Source organism: Camelina sativa, chromosome 9 (genome assembly GCF_000633955.1).
Source record: "Camelina sativa cultivar DH55 chromosome 9, Cs, whole genome shotgun sequence".
Classification (NCBI taxonomy): domain Eukaryota; kingdom Viridiplantae; phylum Streptophyta; class Magnoliopsida; order Brassicales; family Brassicaceae; genus Camelina; species Camelina sativa.
The window spans coordinates 8,015,417-8,033,756 of NC_025693.1; the positions used below are offsets into that span (position 1 = coordinate 8,015,417).

At 34.7% G+C, this 18,340-nt stretch overlaps 6 protein-coding genes across 8 annotated transcripts in view; 2 read left to right on the forward strand and 4 right to left on the reverse strand.

The window, feature by feature from the left end:
• Positions 1–1,287, forward strand: part of LOC104715110 (FACT complex subunit SSRP1-like) — a 6,325-nt gene extending 5,038 nt beyond the window's left edge. The window contains exons 15-19 of the mRNA XM_019229889.1: positions 22–177; positions 258–362; positions 449–634; positions 810–888; positions 993–1,287. Of these exons, the coding sequence (XP_019085434.1) occupies positions 22–177; positions 258–362; positions 449–634; positions 810–888; positions 993–1,120 (654 nt within the window). The 3' untranslated portion in view covers positions 1,121–1,287. The remainder of the gene's footprint in view (positions 1–21; positions 178–257; positions 363–448; positions 635–809; positions 889–992) is intronic.
• LOC104710714 (cytochrome P450 81D11) lies at positions 1,279–3,621 on the reverse strand. The gene is made up of 3 exons (XM_010427352.2): positions 3,001–3,621; positions 2,211–2,594; positions 1,279–2,087 (listed from the first exon to the last, which is right to left on the reverse strand). Exons 1-3 carry the CDS (start codon positions 3,499–3,501, stop codon positions 1,467–1,469), a joined length of 1,506 nt encoding a protein of 501 aa, XP_010425654.1. The 5' UTR covers positions 3,502–3,621; the 3' UTR covers positions 1,279–1,466.
• On the reverse strand, positions 4,030–4,989 carry LOC104710715. The gene has a single exon (XM_010427353.2). The coding sequence runs from the start codon at positions 4,923–4,925 to the stop codon at positions 4,170–4,172; it is 756 nt and encodes a 251-aa protein (XP_010425655.1). The 5' UTR covers positions 4,926–4,989; the 3' UTR covers positions 4,030–4,169.
• On the reverse strand, positions 5,223–7,653 carry LOC104710716 (3-dehydroquinate synthase homolog). Of its 3 annotated transcripts, none has more exons than XM_019230411.1 (10): positions 7,511–7,653; positions 7,044–7,215; positions 6,785–6,951; positions 6,612–6,710; positions 6,456–6,524; positions 6,221–6,376; positions 6,038–6,127; positions 5,784–5,951; positions 5,605–5,686; positions 5,223–5,515 (listed from the first exon to the last, which is right to left on the reverse strand). In XM_019230411.1, the coding sequence occupies exons 2-10, from the start codon at positions 7,198–7,200 to the stop codon at positions 5,385–5,387; spliced, it is 1,119 nt and encodes a 372-aa protein (XP_019085956.1). In that variant the 5' UTR covers positions 7,201–7,215; positions 7,511–7,653; the 3' UTR covers positions 5,223–5,384. The 3 variants fall into 3 exon arrangements, with proteins under 3 accessions (XP_019085956.1, XP_010425657.1, XP_010425658.1); XM_010427355.2 differs by having other exon boundaries at positions 7,044–7,295; XM_010427356.2 differs by having other exon boundaries at positions 6,236–6,376; positions 7,044–7,295; positions 7,511–7,652.
• Positions 8,524–15,398, forward strand: LOC104715111 (uncharacterized protein DDB_G0290685-like). The gene is given in 5 exon segments (XM_010432554.2): positions 8,524–8,766; positions 9,046–9,941; positions 9,944–11,390; positions 12,594–14,945; positions 15,027–15,398. Coding segments are annotated over 5 exon segments (5,310 nt in total).
• Positions 17,663–18,307, reverse strand: LOC104715112 (sericin-1-like). Its single transcript, XM_010432555.1, has one exon. The coding sequence runs from the start codon at positions 18,305–18,307 to the stop codon at positions 17,663–17,665; it is 645 nt and encodes a 214-aa protein (XP_010430857.1).

An 18,340-nucleotide genomic window follows, 5' to 3' on the forward strand; every position in this document is an offset into this window, starting at 1 on the left:
ATAAACGTTATCTTTTCTTGCTGCAGCTCCAAAGGTTTGAAGATTATGAACCTTGGAGGTGCCGGAAGCGCAGACGGAGGTGTTGCTGCTGTTCTTGGGGATAATGATGATGATGATGCTGTTGACCCCCATCTTGAGCGTATCAGAAACCAAGCTGCTGATGAGAGTGATGAGGAGGCAAGTACTTTATGTCTAACTGAGTTACTTGATGTTCTGATGATCACGTTTTTGACAATAGATACTTTTAATTTATGAAGGACGAAGACTTTGTTATGGGTGAGGATGACGACGGTGGTTCACCAACTGATGATTCTGGCGAGGACGACTCTGATGCTAGTGAAGGCGGCGGAGGAGAGAAAGAGGTAAACTGTTTTTACAGACTTCTTTCGAACTCCTTCAGCATCAGACTGTCTGTTTCACATAACTTACTGCCATTGACTTGTTTCAGAAATCTATCAAAAAGGATCTCAAGAGAGAAGCTTCATCATCTTCGAAAGGATTGCCTCCTAAGAAGAAAGTGTTAGCCACAGATGAAGGCAGTAGTAAGAAGAAGAAGCAGAAAAAGAAGAAAGATCCCAACGCACCAAAAAGAGCAATGTCTGGTTTCATGTTCTTCTCTCAAATGGAAAGAGATGTGAGTTCTTCTCTCCTTTGTTTTACTTTTATTAGATCTATGATCTACACGAAGTTGCGAAATGGAGCATCCTCAGTCTTTTTGCATACATGAGAGCTACAATTTACAGATCCTGTTATTGACCGACAAACTTAGCAATCCTGATTATGTCATTTTCCATTTGTGAATTGAACAGAACATAAAGAAGGAACACCCGGGAATAGCATTTGGAGAGGTGGGAAAGGTGCTTGGAGATAAGTGGCGTCAAATGTCTGGTAAAACCTCAAAATTTTGGCAAAGAAACTACATTTATTGATATTAGCATGTGAAATGTGATTTATTCCCTAATCTGTATGTATGTTTGATGTATAAACTATAGCTGAGGAAAAAGAGCCGTATGAAGCCAAAGCCCAAGTTGACAAGCAGCGTTACAAGGATGAGATTAGTGATTACAAGAACCCTCAACCGATGAACGTGGACTCAGGAAACGAGTCCGACAGTTCCTAAACTTTGATACCCCAAGATTCTCTAGTACTGTAGTAGTAGTAGTAGTAGTAGTAGTATCATCTTCTCAAATGTAGCGATTTTACGATAAAATAACGATATGACTTATAAAATCTTATCTTTAGCTGCTTTGAGTTATAACTTGAAGTCTAGAATACTTCTGATGACAATGATCGTTTGTTTATTCGTACACAAGAACATCCCTTTATTTAGAAGATACATAAGAGTGATTGGATCTTGATGAATCGAAACTACAAGGCCGTATCTTAGAATGTAGATCGTCCTTCTATCTAACAAAGTTCACATGGAAATATTTATTTAACGAGGTTCTGTATGGTGAAAATTTAATTTATGGGCAAGAAACATCTAAAATCTTCTGGACAATGGGACGAGCTCTACACATAGCTTGCAACGACTTAGCTTTACGCATTGTAGTTCCTTTTTCACTTTCTCTCATGTCTAAATGTTCTTCTCCGAGTCTCTCCCATTCAAAACTTTGGATCAACGATCCAAGAGCCAAGGTCACGAGCCGTTGAGCTAGCCCTGATCCAGGACAAGCTCGTCGTCCAATCCCAAAGGCCATCAACTTTTTATCCTCCCCTTTTTTCTCGAACCTCTCGGGCTTAAACTTTTCCGGCTCTTCCCACAACTTAGGATCTTTATGAATGGCCCATGCATTCACCAATATGATTGTACCACGTGGGACATCATAGCCGTCAAGCACGCAATCTTCTGATGCCAAGTGGGGAAGAAGCATTGGAGCCACCGGATATAGTCGTAAAGTCTCTGACACAATGTTCTGAAGATAAGGAAGTTTCACTATGTCTTGTTCCTCTATTAAACTGTCTAAACCGATTTGGTTGTCGATTTCTGTTTTTGCCTTTTGTAAAACTTCTGGATGGTTCAGTAAAGTCGACATCGCCCATTCTAACGTTCCAGCTGATGTGTCAGTCCCGGCAAGTATCATAACCTAATCCAAATTAAAAACAGTTAATTAAACTACAACTTTAAAACCTTAACCAATGGTAACTATCTTCACCTCTGTTTTAAAACCTTAACCAATGGTAACTATCTTGACCTATCTTTTCCTTACAAGTATGATTCCTTTGATGATCATATCCGTGTAGTAATCAGGCTGAGTTTCTTGTAGAGAAAGCAAATGATCGATCATCGTGTTACCCTTTACTTTCTCTGCACGTTTCTCGTTCACAAGACTTTGCAAGAACTCGTCAACACGACCCGCTAACTTCTTAACCCGTTTCTCATAACTTGTTACCCAACGAAGGATCGGGAAATAGTCAGCTGCATTCCCTGCGCCGCCACTAACAACCACCTCCGCTATCAACTGTCTCACGTGTTTTGCCTCATTGTCGTCCTCTGTGCCATCGCCGTAGTATCGCTTTCCGGCCACCATCCTAATGATGTTGTTGATAGTTAAGCTCATAAACATTGGTCTCATCTCCACTGTCACAAACTCCTGAAATTACAGTTATTACCAAAAATGGTTAAATCTAAAAGTTCTTTATTGGTATCTAAAATCTATTGTATTCGGTTCTTGTAACGAGTGATGTTTGAAATCAACTCATTTGCTATAAAACATATTCTATGAAAGAATAAAAAACCCGAGACCATAAATTAAGTTTTGTAAAAAAAATATTATTTTAAACTTTTAAAAGGTGTAACAATCGAAGCCGTAATAAAGAAGTCAATTATATTTTGCAAATACTATATAGGAGTAGTATTAACTTTTTTAATACGATGTAATAATCGAGACAGTGATTAAATATGTTAAACGTCGCAGATACTTTATAGAAAAATGAGTTTTTAAAAAATTGTGTAAGAATCGAGACATTAATTAAGTACTAGTATAATGATGTGCGTACGTGTTTAGAGTTTTTCGATAGACATAATATGAGCCGTCGGATCTCATCTTTACGGACAGATATGAAGCTATTAAGCCTAAGAGACGAGAAGATCTCAATGGTGCCAATACGTCGTAGATTCCTCCAGCTATCACCATACGCCTCTCCAACCATGGTGGTTGAGTTGTATCCGATGTGTTTCTGGAAGATAAACTGTGGCCGGTTAGCTAAAACAACGTCGTTCTTGGTGAAACATTCCTCGGCTACGGAGTGAGAAGAAACAACGTAAACGAGACGTGTCCCGAGTCGAAGAGAGAAGGTCTTGGCGTTGTTTAAAGATTCCGAGAGGGATAGGAATCTACGGTGTAGTGGTAGCTTTAGGAGGTGGAGATGTCCGATGATCGGAAATGGCCGTGTTGGACTCGGTGGTATGTTTAGTTTGCGCCGCCGTGTTCCGAGCAAGAATTTGAGAGAGAGGAAGAAGAAAAAGAAGAGAGAGAGGATTAGGTATATAGTTTCCATTTATTGAGTTGTTAATTTAATATGGAACATGTGATGTTATAAAGCTAGTTGAAGCGTGAAAATATAATGAGATGTGAGATTGGTTGGTCGTGTTACGTTTATGTTTCAGGATAATTATCGTTTTGGAAGAAGAAGAAAAAGAAGAGGATAATAAGAGTTTTAGCTAGTGATGTCACTGCCTACGAGAAATGAAAATGAATAATTCATGAGATCATAAGATCTTCAAGTGACACGTGCTATTTTATCCATCATGTGATGTACTTAACGTCATTGCATATGTCATTGATCTATCAGTTTGGTTTCTGTTCAGGTCATACACGGACCCATTGAACCAAACTTTGAGGGGAAGAGTTAGAAACATTATAGATGTAATGGTGTTCGGTCGGAGTGAATTCTCTTTTACTATAGAGATTCCATATAGTTAAAACAATTTTCAACGAGAGTAATTAGTAATTAAGAAAACATGCGATATTATATTAATGAGTTACAAATACAGTATAGAGTTTTTTTATAATGGGTAACAAATATAGATTAATATCGCATGGCGCTTCCCTCCTTCATAATGATAAATAAAAAATAAAAATAAGAGATGAACTCATGGCTCCTTCATCTGTTGTTTAAAAACATTGTGCCTTTTGCTCAGTCTAAGTGTGTCTCGTGAGGGTTGCTCAATTGCCTTTCGCTGTGAGGAAGGATTTGCCTTTAGCATGACGGTCAGCTCCAAATTCAAATCCAGTTCCGGCTCGGCCCTGAGCGCCAGCTGCGATAGATAGATCAATATATGAGCCAGTTCTTTTCCTAGAACTTCCGATGAATAGGCCTGGCATAGAGGGGAGATCGATGTTGTTCCAAACAGGGAACTTCTTGGTGCACTGAGTGATCACCTTCACGTAAACCCTTATGGCACTCTTCAACCTAATCAGATGGCTATCTATCTCAGCCCTTTCACTTTGGCTTATCTTAGCATTAGCATTGAACTTATACTCCCCCGAGATGGCAGCAATTCTCCACACAAGGCGAATATAACTTTGAGCCATCACTGCATAATTCCTGCTCAACTTAGCCCCAAGTTCAACAACACCAACTTGTGCTTGTGCCGCAACCAACGCCCTAGTCAATACATTGAATTTGGCATGACTCCTTTCAAACACCTCATCTTTAGTGCCAGTATAATTGAAGCTCCCAAGAAACTCGGTGTAGCCCTTGCAGGTGTCGAACAAAACCTTGAATTGAACTTTGTCCGGTGCGGATTGAGCCTGCTCCTCGACGAATTTAGAGATCTCATTGTAGGAGAAAGATTGGAGTTTGGACAAAGTGGATGGACACAAGATCTGTTTTGTTTTCTTGTGGGTTGGTGGGTTAGCGAAGACAGACCCGATGGCTAGAACTAAGGCTAAAGAGAACAACAGAGAGATCCTTGCCATGGTTGTATTGATGGGCAAGGTTAAAAAAAATAATAATAAATAAACTAGAATAAAAAAATGAAGTGGGCGAGTTTGAATGGAGGGATTTGAAAGGTATATATACGTTTTCACACAGCCTAATAATAGTTTACAAACAAAGGTTTCAAAAACAGACCTAACTAACACAATGCAGAGAGGGATTCATGGCTGTTCACTTGAATTTTTTTCTTTCTGGTTAAGCTATTTTGTTGAATCATGAAACATGTGGAGACAAATCATTACCGGTATAAACGTTTATTGGTTTCTTAGTTATAGAAATGAAAATGTAAATAGTATCCTAATAGTTCGTTAATTCGTTATACAATTATGTCATTATAAATCACTACCAAAATAAGCAAGACCTATACATAAAAGAAGAATTGAATAGAGACAAACACATTTTATCTAAATATGTCTCAATGTTACCCGAAAAGTGTTTGATCAATTCTCGACGATGAATTCCTGAATCTCTATACCGGTATGGCGTGCACCGCCCTGTAACCTGATCAAAACTTGATCCCCAAGTTTCAGCGAGGTCACGGGAACAGCGGTTTTTCTAGATGAGTTGTTTACTGCAAGAAAAAAGCTAGACTCATCATACACCCTTTGATGTAAACTAGTAGCTAACTGCAAATAGGATGAGACTCTTAAGACAAAGAACCTTGGTGAGGAGTGACTAGTGCAACTGTTTCCGCGTTCTGTAAGATGATGCTAAAAACCGTTTCCTCCTCCTTTACGCTAAGCTGCAAGAGGTGGAGCAGTTATTTCTAAATCAAATCAAACAGCAAGAAACTTAATCAACAATTTATTAGAGTGTAGTAAAGAATGTGATTTATGAACCTTAGCCTCCACTAGAATAAGTGGACGCTTCTCGATTTTGACTCGTCCAACGACTGCTGTCCGCTGTTTCCCTTTCTGATCAACAACAATAACCTCTCTTCCCGTTCTTAACTCCGAAAGGTAACAAGTCTTTCCACCTGGAACAGAGACATAAGCATGCACCGGCCCCTGTATATAATGAGATGTTTAGTGAATGATGATATCTATAGGAAGAACTGGTTTAGCACAAGTGTGAAAAAAAGAAACAAACGCACAGCGTTAACTCTAAATGGTCTGCTTTCAATGTAATTAGATTCCAAGCATTCTGAGTGAACCAAGAAGAGTCCTCTCGCAAAAGAACCAACCTTATAAAAAAAGAATACACAGTTCATATTTTAGTGCTTGTAAGAAGACTAGTAAAAAAATTTGATAATTCATGTTGAAGAAAGAGTATATACAGGTAAACAACATACAAGAAGACCTTCACCGGGTCTCATGAGGCTGCAAAGATCAACACAGACTCGGTCTCCCATACCAACCATTTGAACCCGAGTTATAGTAGCTTCCTTCAAACTTAATATATCACTTTCCTTATTTCTCTTGTCAAAATATTCCTAATACATTTTTTCAAAGCATCAGTTATAACAACAAGAAAGGATCCCGCTATATACTTATGATGTAGTAGATACTTACCTTTAAATCAAGAACAGCTTTAACATCCTCAGACTTAAGAATGATCCCGCCAAGACCGTGCTCTAAAGCCTAGAGCCAAGCGTCGTAACACAAGAGTAAAACTCTATGGAAAGAAAGTGAAAACGTTGAATTCAACATCAGTAAACTAAAACCAACCTCGAGGAATAGAGTCGCCTCTGAAGAAGTATTTAAAATGGCAAACACTGTTTTCACACTTCCTTGAAGAGCCGCCACTAGATTCTCCGCCGGGATCGACTGCCAAAATGAAACTTCCATTGTTACTAACCAGGTCATTCCTATGAGTTCAAGCCAGGCCAAGAAAGTTATACCTTCCAGTCTAAGAAATCAAGAACAATATTTTCTGTCTCCTCAGTTTCAATCTTAAGCTTCTGTAGCTCCTCAGGTGTTGAAACCTCAAAGACCGAAGCTATAACATTTCCACTACCATCAATAACTCGCTTCTCTTCAATAAACAATGTATCCATCAACGCAACCGCTGCAAAACCCGTTGAGCATTACTTCAAAACTCATGAAACATAGCTCTAAAACCAAATATGCATGTAAGAAGACATAGTTCTGCATTGTTACATGACCAGTCATCGGATAGTTTTCGATTGTCTGATGAGAATATAAACGTGTTCCATCCTCGCTCCACCGCAACTGTCATCACCTCTTTGCACTCAGTCCATATCCAAACCTTCTTTGCTCGGCCAAGATTCATAGGCAGAGTAGTGGAAGCAGACATTTTCACAGCAAATCTCTGAGAAAACGTTCTTTTACTAATCAGTTTCTGATTCTGATGAGAGCTCCACAATAGTAATCTATCAAGTTCTAATTTTTCTGCATTGTCAACATAGCTCAAGTAAGAAACAAAACACAATGAAGAAACTTGACAAGAACTCACTAAAATTACTCAATTTTATGCGATTATCTACAAAACCCAGATGAAATTAAAACTCAAATCAAGATTTCAAAGGCAAACAAATGAACTCCAATGTTAATGGTGAATTGGGCAAAATTGTTTACACAACACAACAAAGAGAAAAAAGACTAACCTTTTCTTAGAGAGAAACAATGGAACTGGTCTGAGGGTTGTATATAAGAAACAAAGGAGACCAAAGACAAAGCCATAACCTTTGGCCAGTTCCGATCTTTTTTAACTTGAATCATCTCTTTCAGAACTGTGTGAGTTGTGTTGGATCATTTCGGGTTGGCCCAAAACCGGTTGGTCTACGGTTTACTTAAAAAAAAAAAAACTAAAATAGAGAGAAAAAAACCTGAACCGTTCGATTCGGTTCAATTTAAAAGCTATTACCGAGTTAGTTAGAAAATATTGATATCATTCGAAAGTAATAATGTCAATGAATAGTGTTTTCTTTTGAGATTCTTTTGTCTAATGTTATTTTTTTTTCCCCCGAATTTATTTATATATATAATTAGGGTCAACCGGTCAAGTGATTTTTTTAGATAAAATTCCTTATTTATCAAAGATATATAAACCACAAATTTGAAATTCTGAATTTTAATCTAAATTCGTTCGCATCAAAATTAACATATATATGTTACATAAGAATATAGCATGTTAGGGGAAAATATTCAACCTATTACAATGAAATGATTAGCAACATCATCCTCATTTAAACCACATCATTGCATTTTATTATTATTATTATTATTATCATTATTATTATTATTATTATTATTATTATTATTATTATTATCACATCTGTCATTGTAAGTTTTACAATTTTTTTTTTTATTCTCAAGTTCTCCAAATCCACATGATTGTTCAGAAAATTAAAAAACCACTAATAAGCTTGGTTTGCTATTTTTATTCAAAGATAGTCCATCAAAGTCTCTAAGTCATTGATTTCATAAATCCAAACTTAGTGCTGTCACATATTCACTTTCATTTTACATATATAATAGATCAAGAAGGAAACTTTCCATAATCATATCATCATCAACCATGAGAAAAGTTTTTTTGTTGTTCCTTTTTTGCATTGTTGCAACAAATTTAAGTCTCAATGTAGTTTTAGCACACGAGATAATCGTCACTCCTCCAAACATGGTCAAAGATATAGAGCCATACATCTCGAATAGAGCTCTTGGGTTTGTATTGAAATTGGAAAACAATTGTCCTATAAGAGAACAACTAAGATCATTTTTTGAGAAGTTAAAGGATCTCTTGAAGTTGGAATCGTCTGTTACGCCGCTGATCGAGAACAATGAATCCGATGCATTCAAATTTGATCTAAAATCAAAATCCGAAAATCTCTTGCAAACGATGTTTATGATTGGGAGAGGACTGGTGAGTTATCGTGAACTAAAATACTCATCCTTTAGAATAACTCAAATAGATGATTTTTTGATTGATTTTCTGTTTTTATAAGTTTTTTTCGTTTGCTAAAAGAATATTATATTTTCAAATCTATGAAAATCTATTCTAACGTAAACAAAAACAAATTATGCATTTTAAACAATTAAAGTTCTAGTCTCATCATATGTCCTTAGCCAATGAAGCTAGTGACAAAGTTATGGCTTGAGAACATATGGAACTAATCAATATTTTTTTTTGTGAATATTATAGTTGAGTTCAAGTGTAAGAAAGGAGATATTTGAAGTGATGAAATCCCTCACTGAATTACATGCTGCAATTGGTAGAGTTATTATAGAGAAACATATAAAAGGTGACGATGAATCAATGTCTCTTTCGGTGGAACAAAAGAATGCGGTAGAAAACTCGATAACTGAATGGGAACAAACGATTACCCGAATCGTGAAGATTGTTGTAGAAGTTAAATCAAAAGGTTCAACTGAGCATACAGTGCAAGAAAGCAATACTTCTGAACACAACAATGTTTCAATGGATAGTAACATGGTGGAGACCAATGGAGAAGATTCAGAATCCACTCAAGAAAAAGCATATGGCATTAAAGGAAGTTATGGAGGCGATGTATCAATGGAGACTCAAGAAGGCAATAAGGGAGAATATGTTAAAGAAGGTAATCTTGTTTCTAATAATGACGAAACAAAAGACATTAAAGGTGAAAATGCAGACTCTAATATTGAGAACGAAATAGAGGGACAAGGTAAAAATTTGGGTGACTCGACCAATTATAAGAATTTGGAAACTAAAGAAGATGTCAAGTCTGAGGTAGAGGCTAAAAATGATGGAAGTTCCATGACAGAAAAGTTGGAAGAAGCTAAAAAAAATAATGGAGGTTCAACAATGGATATGAATTTGGAGGACAAAGGAAGTGGGGAAGAGGCTAAAGATAATAAAATGGTAAATGCTACAACAAATGATGAAGATCAAAAGATTGAAGAGACTCAAGAAAACAATGGAGAATTAGAGAAGGATAAGAACTTGGAAAACAACATAGGTAATAAAATTCTAAAGGGAAATGGATCAACAGAGAAAAACACAACTAATAAAATTTCTATGGAAGAAAAGCGAGAAGAGACTCAAAGAAGTCATGAAATTTCTATGGAAAAAAGCGAGAAGAGACTCAAAGAAGTCATGAAATTTATATGAACAAAGAAACAACCAAAGATAAAAATAGAGATTTGAACAAAGAGAAGGGAACAAATGTTCAAGGAGAAAGTATTGGAGACTTGTCAAAGGGTACAATTTCGAATGACAATAAAAATGTTAAATCAGAGGTAAATTCTAATGGTACATATGAGAAGTATCAAGAGGCTCAAGGAAATGATGGAGTTTCAACAAAAGATAAAAACCTAGGAGCTGATGGGGAGAAAAAATATGATAAATCGGTAGAGGTTATGAAAAATGGAGACTATACAAAAAAACAAAGGGGAGAGAATCAAGAAAACAATGGAGGATCAATGAAAAACGAGAACTTAGAAAACAAAGAAGATAAGAAAGAATCAATAGACGATCAATCAATAGAGGCAAAGACAAATAATGAAACATCTAAGGAAGAAAAAGGTGAACATACGCAAGGAGGTCATGATATTTCCATGAATGGTAAGATAATGGAGAACAAAAGTGGAAATGCATATTCTAACAAGGAGAAGGAAGTACATGTTGGAGACTCAACTAATGGCAACAAAATGGAGAGTAAAGATGACGCTAAGTTGGAGGTTGAGTTAAAAAAAAATGATGGAGGTTCGAGGAAGGAGAAGGGAGAAGAGGGACAAGGGAAAAACGAAGGTTCACTGGAAAATAAGAACTTAAAGACCCATGTAAGTCAAACTGAATTAAAGGATGATAAGTCTGTTGCAGATAAGGAAAATTTGAGAAGTTCTATGAAAGAAAATCAAGAAGAAGCGGAAAGAAATGAGAGAGATAAGAAAGAAGCTAACGATGATAAGTCAGTAGAAATTAAGGGAAAGAAAAAGGAGTCAATAAAGACTAATGAAAATAAGACAAATCATAGAAAAGATTTTGTTCACGGAAACAAGAAAGAGTCCAAGATGGTAGAAACCGGAGAAAAGAAAGAATCTAATGAAGCAAATTTAGTGGAAGCTAAGGAAAATAAAGAAATTTCTATGGAAGAAAACCGAGAAAAGAGTCAAGGAAGTAGTAGTGGAGGCCTTAGTAAAGAAGATAACAAAGAAGAAAAGAAAGAGTCAAAGAACTATCAATCAGGCAAAAAAAATGCAAATAAAGAAAAACAAGAAAGTGCTCAAGAAAATACTAGAGTGCATACAAAGATAGATAATAAAAAAGATAGTAAAGATTTAAAGGATAATAAATCAGTGGAGGCAAAAGCAAATAAAGAAATTTTCGTGAAGAAAAAACAAGAGCAAGCTCAAAGAAATGACATAGGTTCAACAAAAGTAAAGGGTATCAGTTCTGAAGATGCAAGGTTAAAAAAGAATACAAAAGAAGATAAAGGTTCTAGTAATGACATAGATATAAATGTTAAAAAAAGAAGTAGAGAGTCAACGCAACACAAGAAAGAAAAAAAGAAAGACATAAAGAAAGAAGAGAAAAAAGATACAACCGATGCAAAGTCAAAGGAAAAAATAAAAGATAATCATGAGAATGAAAAGTCTAGAAAGAGTATTTTGAAGAAACAAAAAGAAGATAAAAAGGAAAGGAAAGAGTCTAGAGATAATATATTAAAGAATAAAGAGAAGAAAGGATATGAAGATAATAAACTGAAGATAAAAGACGAAAGTAAAACAGAGAATACTAATTCGAAAGATTACAAGAAAAAAGAGGAAGATAAAAAGGAGAAACAAGATTTTGAAAGCAATATATTGAAGAAACAAAACGAAGATAATAAAGAGAAGAGAGATTTTGGTGATGTTAAATCAAAGAATAAAGAGAAAAAAGAATGGGACAGAAAAGAGAAGAAGGAATACATGAACAATAGATCAAAGATAAAAGAGGAGAATAAACAGAAGAAAACAAATTCAAAAGATTACAAGTCAAAGAGAAAAGAAGAACATAAAAGCAAGAAAATGAATTTTGAACATAAGAACAAAGAGAAGAGAGACTCCAAAGATCGTAAATCTAAGGAAAAGAAAGAAGAAAAACAAGAGAAGATAAAATTCAAAGATCGTAAAGCTAATAAAAATGAAGTCGAAAAGAAAGAGAAGAAAGAATCAGAAAACCATAAATCAAAGAAAAAGGAGAAAGAGAACAACAAATATGACAATACCTTAAAAGAGAAACATGAGGCAAATAAAAAGGAAAAGAATGAATATGAAGAGAAGAAATCGATGATAAAAGTGAAGAAAGAGTTTGAGGACCACAATATGAAGAAAAACGAAGAAAAGAAAAAAGAAACGAAAGAGCATGAAGATAAAAAATCAAAGAAAAAACGAGAAGATAAGAGAGAAAAGAAGAAGTCTCAAGACGGTAAATCATTGAAGAATGAAGATGTTAAGAAAAAGAAGAAAGAAAATAAAAATATAGAAGATAACAGCGTAACGACAGATGTTAAAAACAGTGAATCAAAGAAAAAAGAACAAAAGAAGAAAGAGTCTAACAACAAAATTACGAAGAAAAATGTGGAAGATAGAAAGAAGAAAACAATATTTGAAGAAAACATATCAAATACAAAGGCAAAAAATAAGAAACGAGAAGAAAATGAAGAGAAGAAGGAAGAGTCTCAAGACAATAAATCAAAACACAGTAAAAAACACATTGGAAACTCAAAGCAAGGAGGATTTCAGTCAAATGCAGAATACTCGATGAAAGAAAAGGAAGACAAGGAAGAATCTAAGGATTTAGAGTCAAGAGAAACAGAAAAACAAGAGAATAATCATGGGCAAGAAAAGAAAGTTGGGGTTCAAGTTAGTACCAAAAATTCTAAAAAGAATAAAAAGAAGACGAAAGAAGATGACAAAGTGTCTAAACATGGTAAATCAGAAAATTATGAGAAAAAAATGGAAGCAACAACTCAAAAAGATAATAAGAAAGCTAAGAACGAAATGCAAGCAGATGATCAAGTAAAGAGTGAAGAATCTTTGGAATATAAGAAAGGAAAGAGTAAAAAAGATAATGAAGACAAAGTGGGTAAAGAAAAAAATGAACATTTTGAAAAGAAATCTGGAAAGATCATCGAAGATAAGAAGACATTAGACAAAAAGATAGAAGATACAAAATCAAAGAAAAAGCAAGAAGATAGTAAAGCTTCCTCGATGAAAAAACATGAAGGGGTTCAAGAAGCCAATGTGGAATCAAATATTAGTGAGAAGAAATATCAAAATGAGTCTAGTGATGATACGTCTAAAGTAAATGATGAAGCCTTAATGAAGCAAAAACAAATTGATGAGGGTCACACAAATATTGAAAAATCGAAGGGGAAAACTAAAGAAACTAACAGAGATTTAGTAAATGGTACAAGTATAAAGGTTAGAGGAGAAAACAAAGAGTCCAGAGATGGTAAAACAATTGAATCTAATCAAAGTAAGAACAATGATGGTAAGAAAGTTGAAATCAAAGGAGGTAAAGAAAGTCCTCTAAAAGAAGGCTCCAAAGACATCATTAGAGGTAAGGAAGAAAATTCCAAAGTTGATAAGAAGAATGAACATAACAAAACTAAAAGAGATTTTAATGAAAGAGGTTCTAAAGATGGTAATACAACTGAATTCAATGAAGGTAAAGAAGATTCCATGAATAAAGATTCTGAAAATGGAAAGTTAGTTGAGACAAGTGGAGACAAGAATCACAAAGAAGAAGGTTCTATAGATGATAAGACAACGAACATCAATGGAAAGAAAAAAGATAACATAGTTGAAATAAGTAGAGATACAAATTCCACATACGAAAGTTCTAAAGGTGGTAGTACAGTGGAAACCAATGGAGGTAAATATGTTTCAATGGAAAATTTTTTTAAAGCTAATCATACAGATGATGAAGGTCAAAAAGACTATAAGACAAATGAAACTAATGGAGGTAAAGAAGTAACTATGGAAGAAGGTTCTAAAGATGAAAAAAAATTTAAAGCAAATGGAGGTAAAGAAGATTCAATGGAGGAAAAATCTAAGGATGGTATGACAACAAATTTAAATGGAGGTACAAATTCGACGGAAAATACATCTAAAGATAGTAAGATAGTTGATACCAATGATGTTAAAGAAGATTCTGAAAATGGTAACATAAATGAAGCCAATGATAATAACATAGCTGGAACAAGTGGAGAGAAAAAAAATTCCATAAAAGAAAATTCTGAAGATGCTAAGAGAGCTGAAACCAATGGAGGTAAAAATGTTTCAGTAGAAGAAAATTCTAAAGATGGTAATATAAATGAAGTGCATAAAGGTCAAGAAGACTCTACAAATAAAGGTTTCAAAGAAAGTAAGTCAGATGAAATTACTGGAGGTAAACAAGTAACTATGGAAGAAGGTTCTAATGATGATAAAACAACTGAAATAATTGGAGGTAAAAACAAATCAATGGAGGAAAAATCTAAGGATAGTGAGACAGAAAGTTTAAATGGAGCTACAAATTCGACGGTAGATGGTTCTGCAGATGGTAAGATAGTTGAAGCCAATGGAGTGAAAGAAGATTCTAAAAATGGTAACATAAATGAAACAAGCGGTACATCAAAGGAATCTAAAGGAGATAAAGTAGATATCAATGGAGGTTCTATAGAAAATAAGACAATTGAAGCTCAAGAAAGTAGTAATGGAGATTCAATGAATGGCGTAGAAGAGGAGAATAAAGAAAATAATGATGGAGGAAGCAATACAAAGTTTATGAATAATCAAACAATAGAACATGGCGTAAATTCCACAACAAAACAAGAACTAAGGACAGATATCGAGACCAATACTTCTAAAGAGGTTACAAATTTCATATCAAACCTTGAGAAGAAATCTCCAGGTACCCAAGAGTACCAAAGTTTCTTTCAGAAACTTAAAGATTACATGAAATACTTGTGTCCAGTCTCTTCAACATTAAAAGCAAAAGACTCAAGCTCTTACATGTCTGAGATGGTAAATATGGCCACAAAACTCTCAGATGCTATGGCTGTCTTGCAAGCCAAGAAAAGTGGGTCAGGACAGGTGAGTTAATTAAACACAACATTCATAAAAAATTGTAGAAAGTACAGTGAAAAATGAAACTTTAATTTATTTATTAAACAGATGAAAACAACACTACAAGGATATCAACAAGAAGTGATGAAGACTCTAAACATCTTGCAATCAGTTATGACCAAAGCCATATCTGAAAAACAAACTACGAGCGATGATTCGTTCACGCTTACACTATCACAACAAGAAGCAATCAAGGAGATAGTGTTGAAATGGGAACAAGTTATGTCTCAATTTGTGAAAGTTGCTACAGAGAGTGAGAAACAATTTTCAGTCGAGATTTCAACCGGAAATGGCTATCACATGAAGAAGAGTTCTAACTCTAGTTCGAGCTCAAGTTCGATTTCGAGTTCAACTTCAAGTTCAAATTTGGATTTCAAGGTCAACGGTGAAACTTTGAAGGGACTGGATATGGATGGTTAGATAGTACATATATAAATAATAAACTCTAAAATAATATTATTTATGATTAATTAGAATTTTTTTTAATTGTAAATTAAATCCAAATCGTTTTGAGGTTTAGGCTTTTATAAAAGAATGTAAATGTGGATGCAAATCATGCATTCTTCTCTGGCCCGTCCTGTAGCTAACGTTGGCAAAGCAAATGCTTTAGACAGCAAATAATATAATGGAATTTATGGGATCATTTTTGAAAAGTTTTAGACAGCAAACATGTGGTAGACACTTTCATTTATTTAATTATTTCCAAAGTTTGCCGAGTTTGAACTTGGCAAATACATGTTTGATATAATTTTTTATGTTTAATGGTGAATAAAACTATTTTTGTTTTAGGCATTCAATAAACTTGGGCCGACCTTGATTCTTGTCATGTATATGTAAAAACAAAAAGTCTCATTAGTCATTCATATGATGCACATGTTTTATGTATTTAGGACATAAATAATCGTGCATGTTTTATGTGGTTAGTGATTTTCTTTGGATATGTATATTTTGTTCATTTTTTTTGGTGTTTTCTAATCCTGCCAAATCATATGCATAAAAAATCCAATGTTTTAGACGAACGAGAAAATCTTAGCGCATAATGCAGAGATCAAGCGGGAAATGAAAAAAAAACCACTTGGAATAGTGTAGAGAACATAAAGTTTACAGAATCGATGCTCAGTTTGGTGAATCTTAATTATTTCAGTTTTTTTTCAATTAAAATTATTATTGTTTTCTTTTAAATAATATTTTTTCTATGATTAAGAATAATTTCCCATTTCTAATTTTTATTTTATTTCAGTTAATTATTATCAGTTATTGATATACTCATAAATAACAATACATAAACTATCAGAAATCCTAACACATTTTTAAGGGATATTCATAAAAAAATTTCTCCGGAATATTTCACACAGTGTACTGTAGAAAATGGTCAATATATTTAAACAAATTTAAATGTTGGACGCATTTGAATTGTAAACAACATCAAATGCTTGTTTTCTTGTAATGATAACAATAAAAAAAAATCGATGATCAATTAGTAACTAAATGAACATTGCTGCCACATATTTATTTGTAGCAAATCACTTCGACCACATAAAAACTTTGACCACAATGTTTATGTGGTCAAAGGAAGCAACAATTTTAGCTACTTAATTATAATTTTTCAACACCAGCTACATAAGTTTGAAAGGGCATATTTAGTTATTGGTTATTTGTGACCTTGGAACATGTTGTGTATCATGTTTTGAGTATAAATGGTTTGTGTTTGATAGTGACGGTTCGTTGTAATCACCCCTGCTAAGTCTGATGGTTCTTTGTAATCACTCCTGCCCACACCCACACCCAACTAAACTGAGTATCTTCCAGAAAAAGAGGATGTTCTTCGTATAGACCATGTTTCTTGTCAAATTAATCTTGTATACTTTGTCATATTGTATACAACACTTAATACATATTGTTTTGTAAAAAAAAAAAAATTAAACAATTTCTACAATTGGAGATGGTCTTATCTCGACTCTTTCTTCACTTTTTCATTTTTTTTTTAAATTTTAATAGGAAAACTCTAAGTAAGAGACTCCCATGGGTTAATTTAGTTTTAAGAACTGCTTTAAGCAAAACTCTAAGAACTGCTCTAACTATTTTAATTTGCTATGAGTTATTCCATTTTGACAACTCTTCTCGTAAGACATGTATTGTTTTCTATATTTTTTACTAATCACAATTCACAAGAGGGATAAAACAGGATAGTACAATTAGAATATAGACAATTTATTTTACTGTGTATATCTCTTGCCTCTTCTATTTGGGCTCTTCTAAAAGATCCTTATCAAGTTTATATCACCAATAATAATTTTAACAAGGGGATACTAAATGAGGATTAAAGTTTTGGAAAATAAAACTAAAAGAGAATAAAACATGATGATAAGGATCAAAATTTTGATCTAATGTGTTACTTATTAAATAAACTTCTTATGCTCGAGGTTTTACAAATTTTTTACTCAATGTATCATGTCGATAACCAAAATTTCTTGTATCCATATTTTTAAAAAATAAAATAAAAAATAAAGAGAGTTAATTTGATATCCATGCAGTATACGCATGTTTGTAATTTCTCTAGTATTGAATGTCTGTAATTAATAGACATATGACAAAACATTCTACAGCTCGCTGTACTAAGCAGGGCCATCTCTTTATTGAAATAATATAGTATTAATAAATTTTTGACTTCTACGGGTCTGAATCTACGAGTCAGCATTGGCACCTCCATAACTTTTCTCCTCTAAAGAATGGCTAAAGGAGCTTTTGCCTGACGATTTTGAGTGTGTCTTTTGATAATTGGCAGCTTGATAACTTGTAACAGTTGCACTGCCACCCGCAACACCTTCCATCGAGTTTTTAGTTGTACTTTCACTCGGACCACCAGCAGAGGGGCTACTGGCAGAGCTTCCACCTGTAGAATCTCTGTAGGCACCTCCACCAATCATTGAACTTTCAGTTTCACTCTCAACACCGGCAGCAGCGCTGCCACCACTTTCAGTACGTTGAGTTGCACCACCCATTGAATTTTCTCCACCACTAGCATCAATTGATCCATCAGCAGCAGCTCCACCGTTTTCGCCACCTGCTCCACCTCCAGCACCCATTGAACTATCAGTTGTACTTCCACTTGGGCCACCAGCAGGGCTTCCACTGCCCGTATCACCCATACTTCCATCTCCTGAATCAGTTGTACTTCCACTTGGTCCACCAGCTGAGCTTCCAGCATCACCGGCAGCATCTCCATCGCTTGCGTCACCAGCAGTGCTTCCACTACCCGTATTACCCATACTATCAGTTGTACTTCCACTTGGGCCACCAGCAGGGCTTCCACTGCCCGTATCACCCATACTTCCATCTCCTGAATCAGTTGTACTTCCACT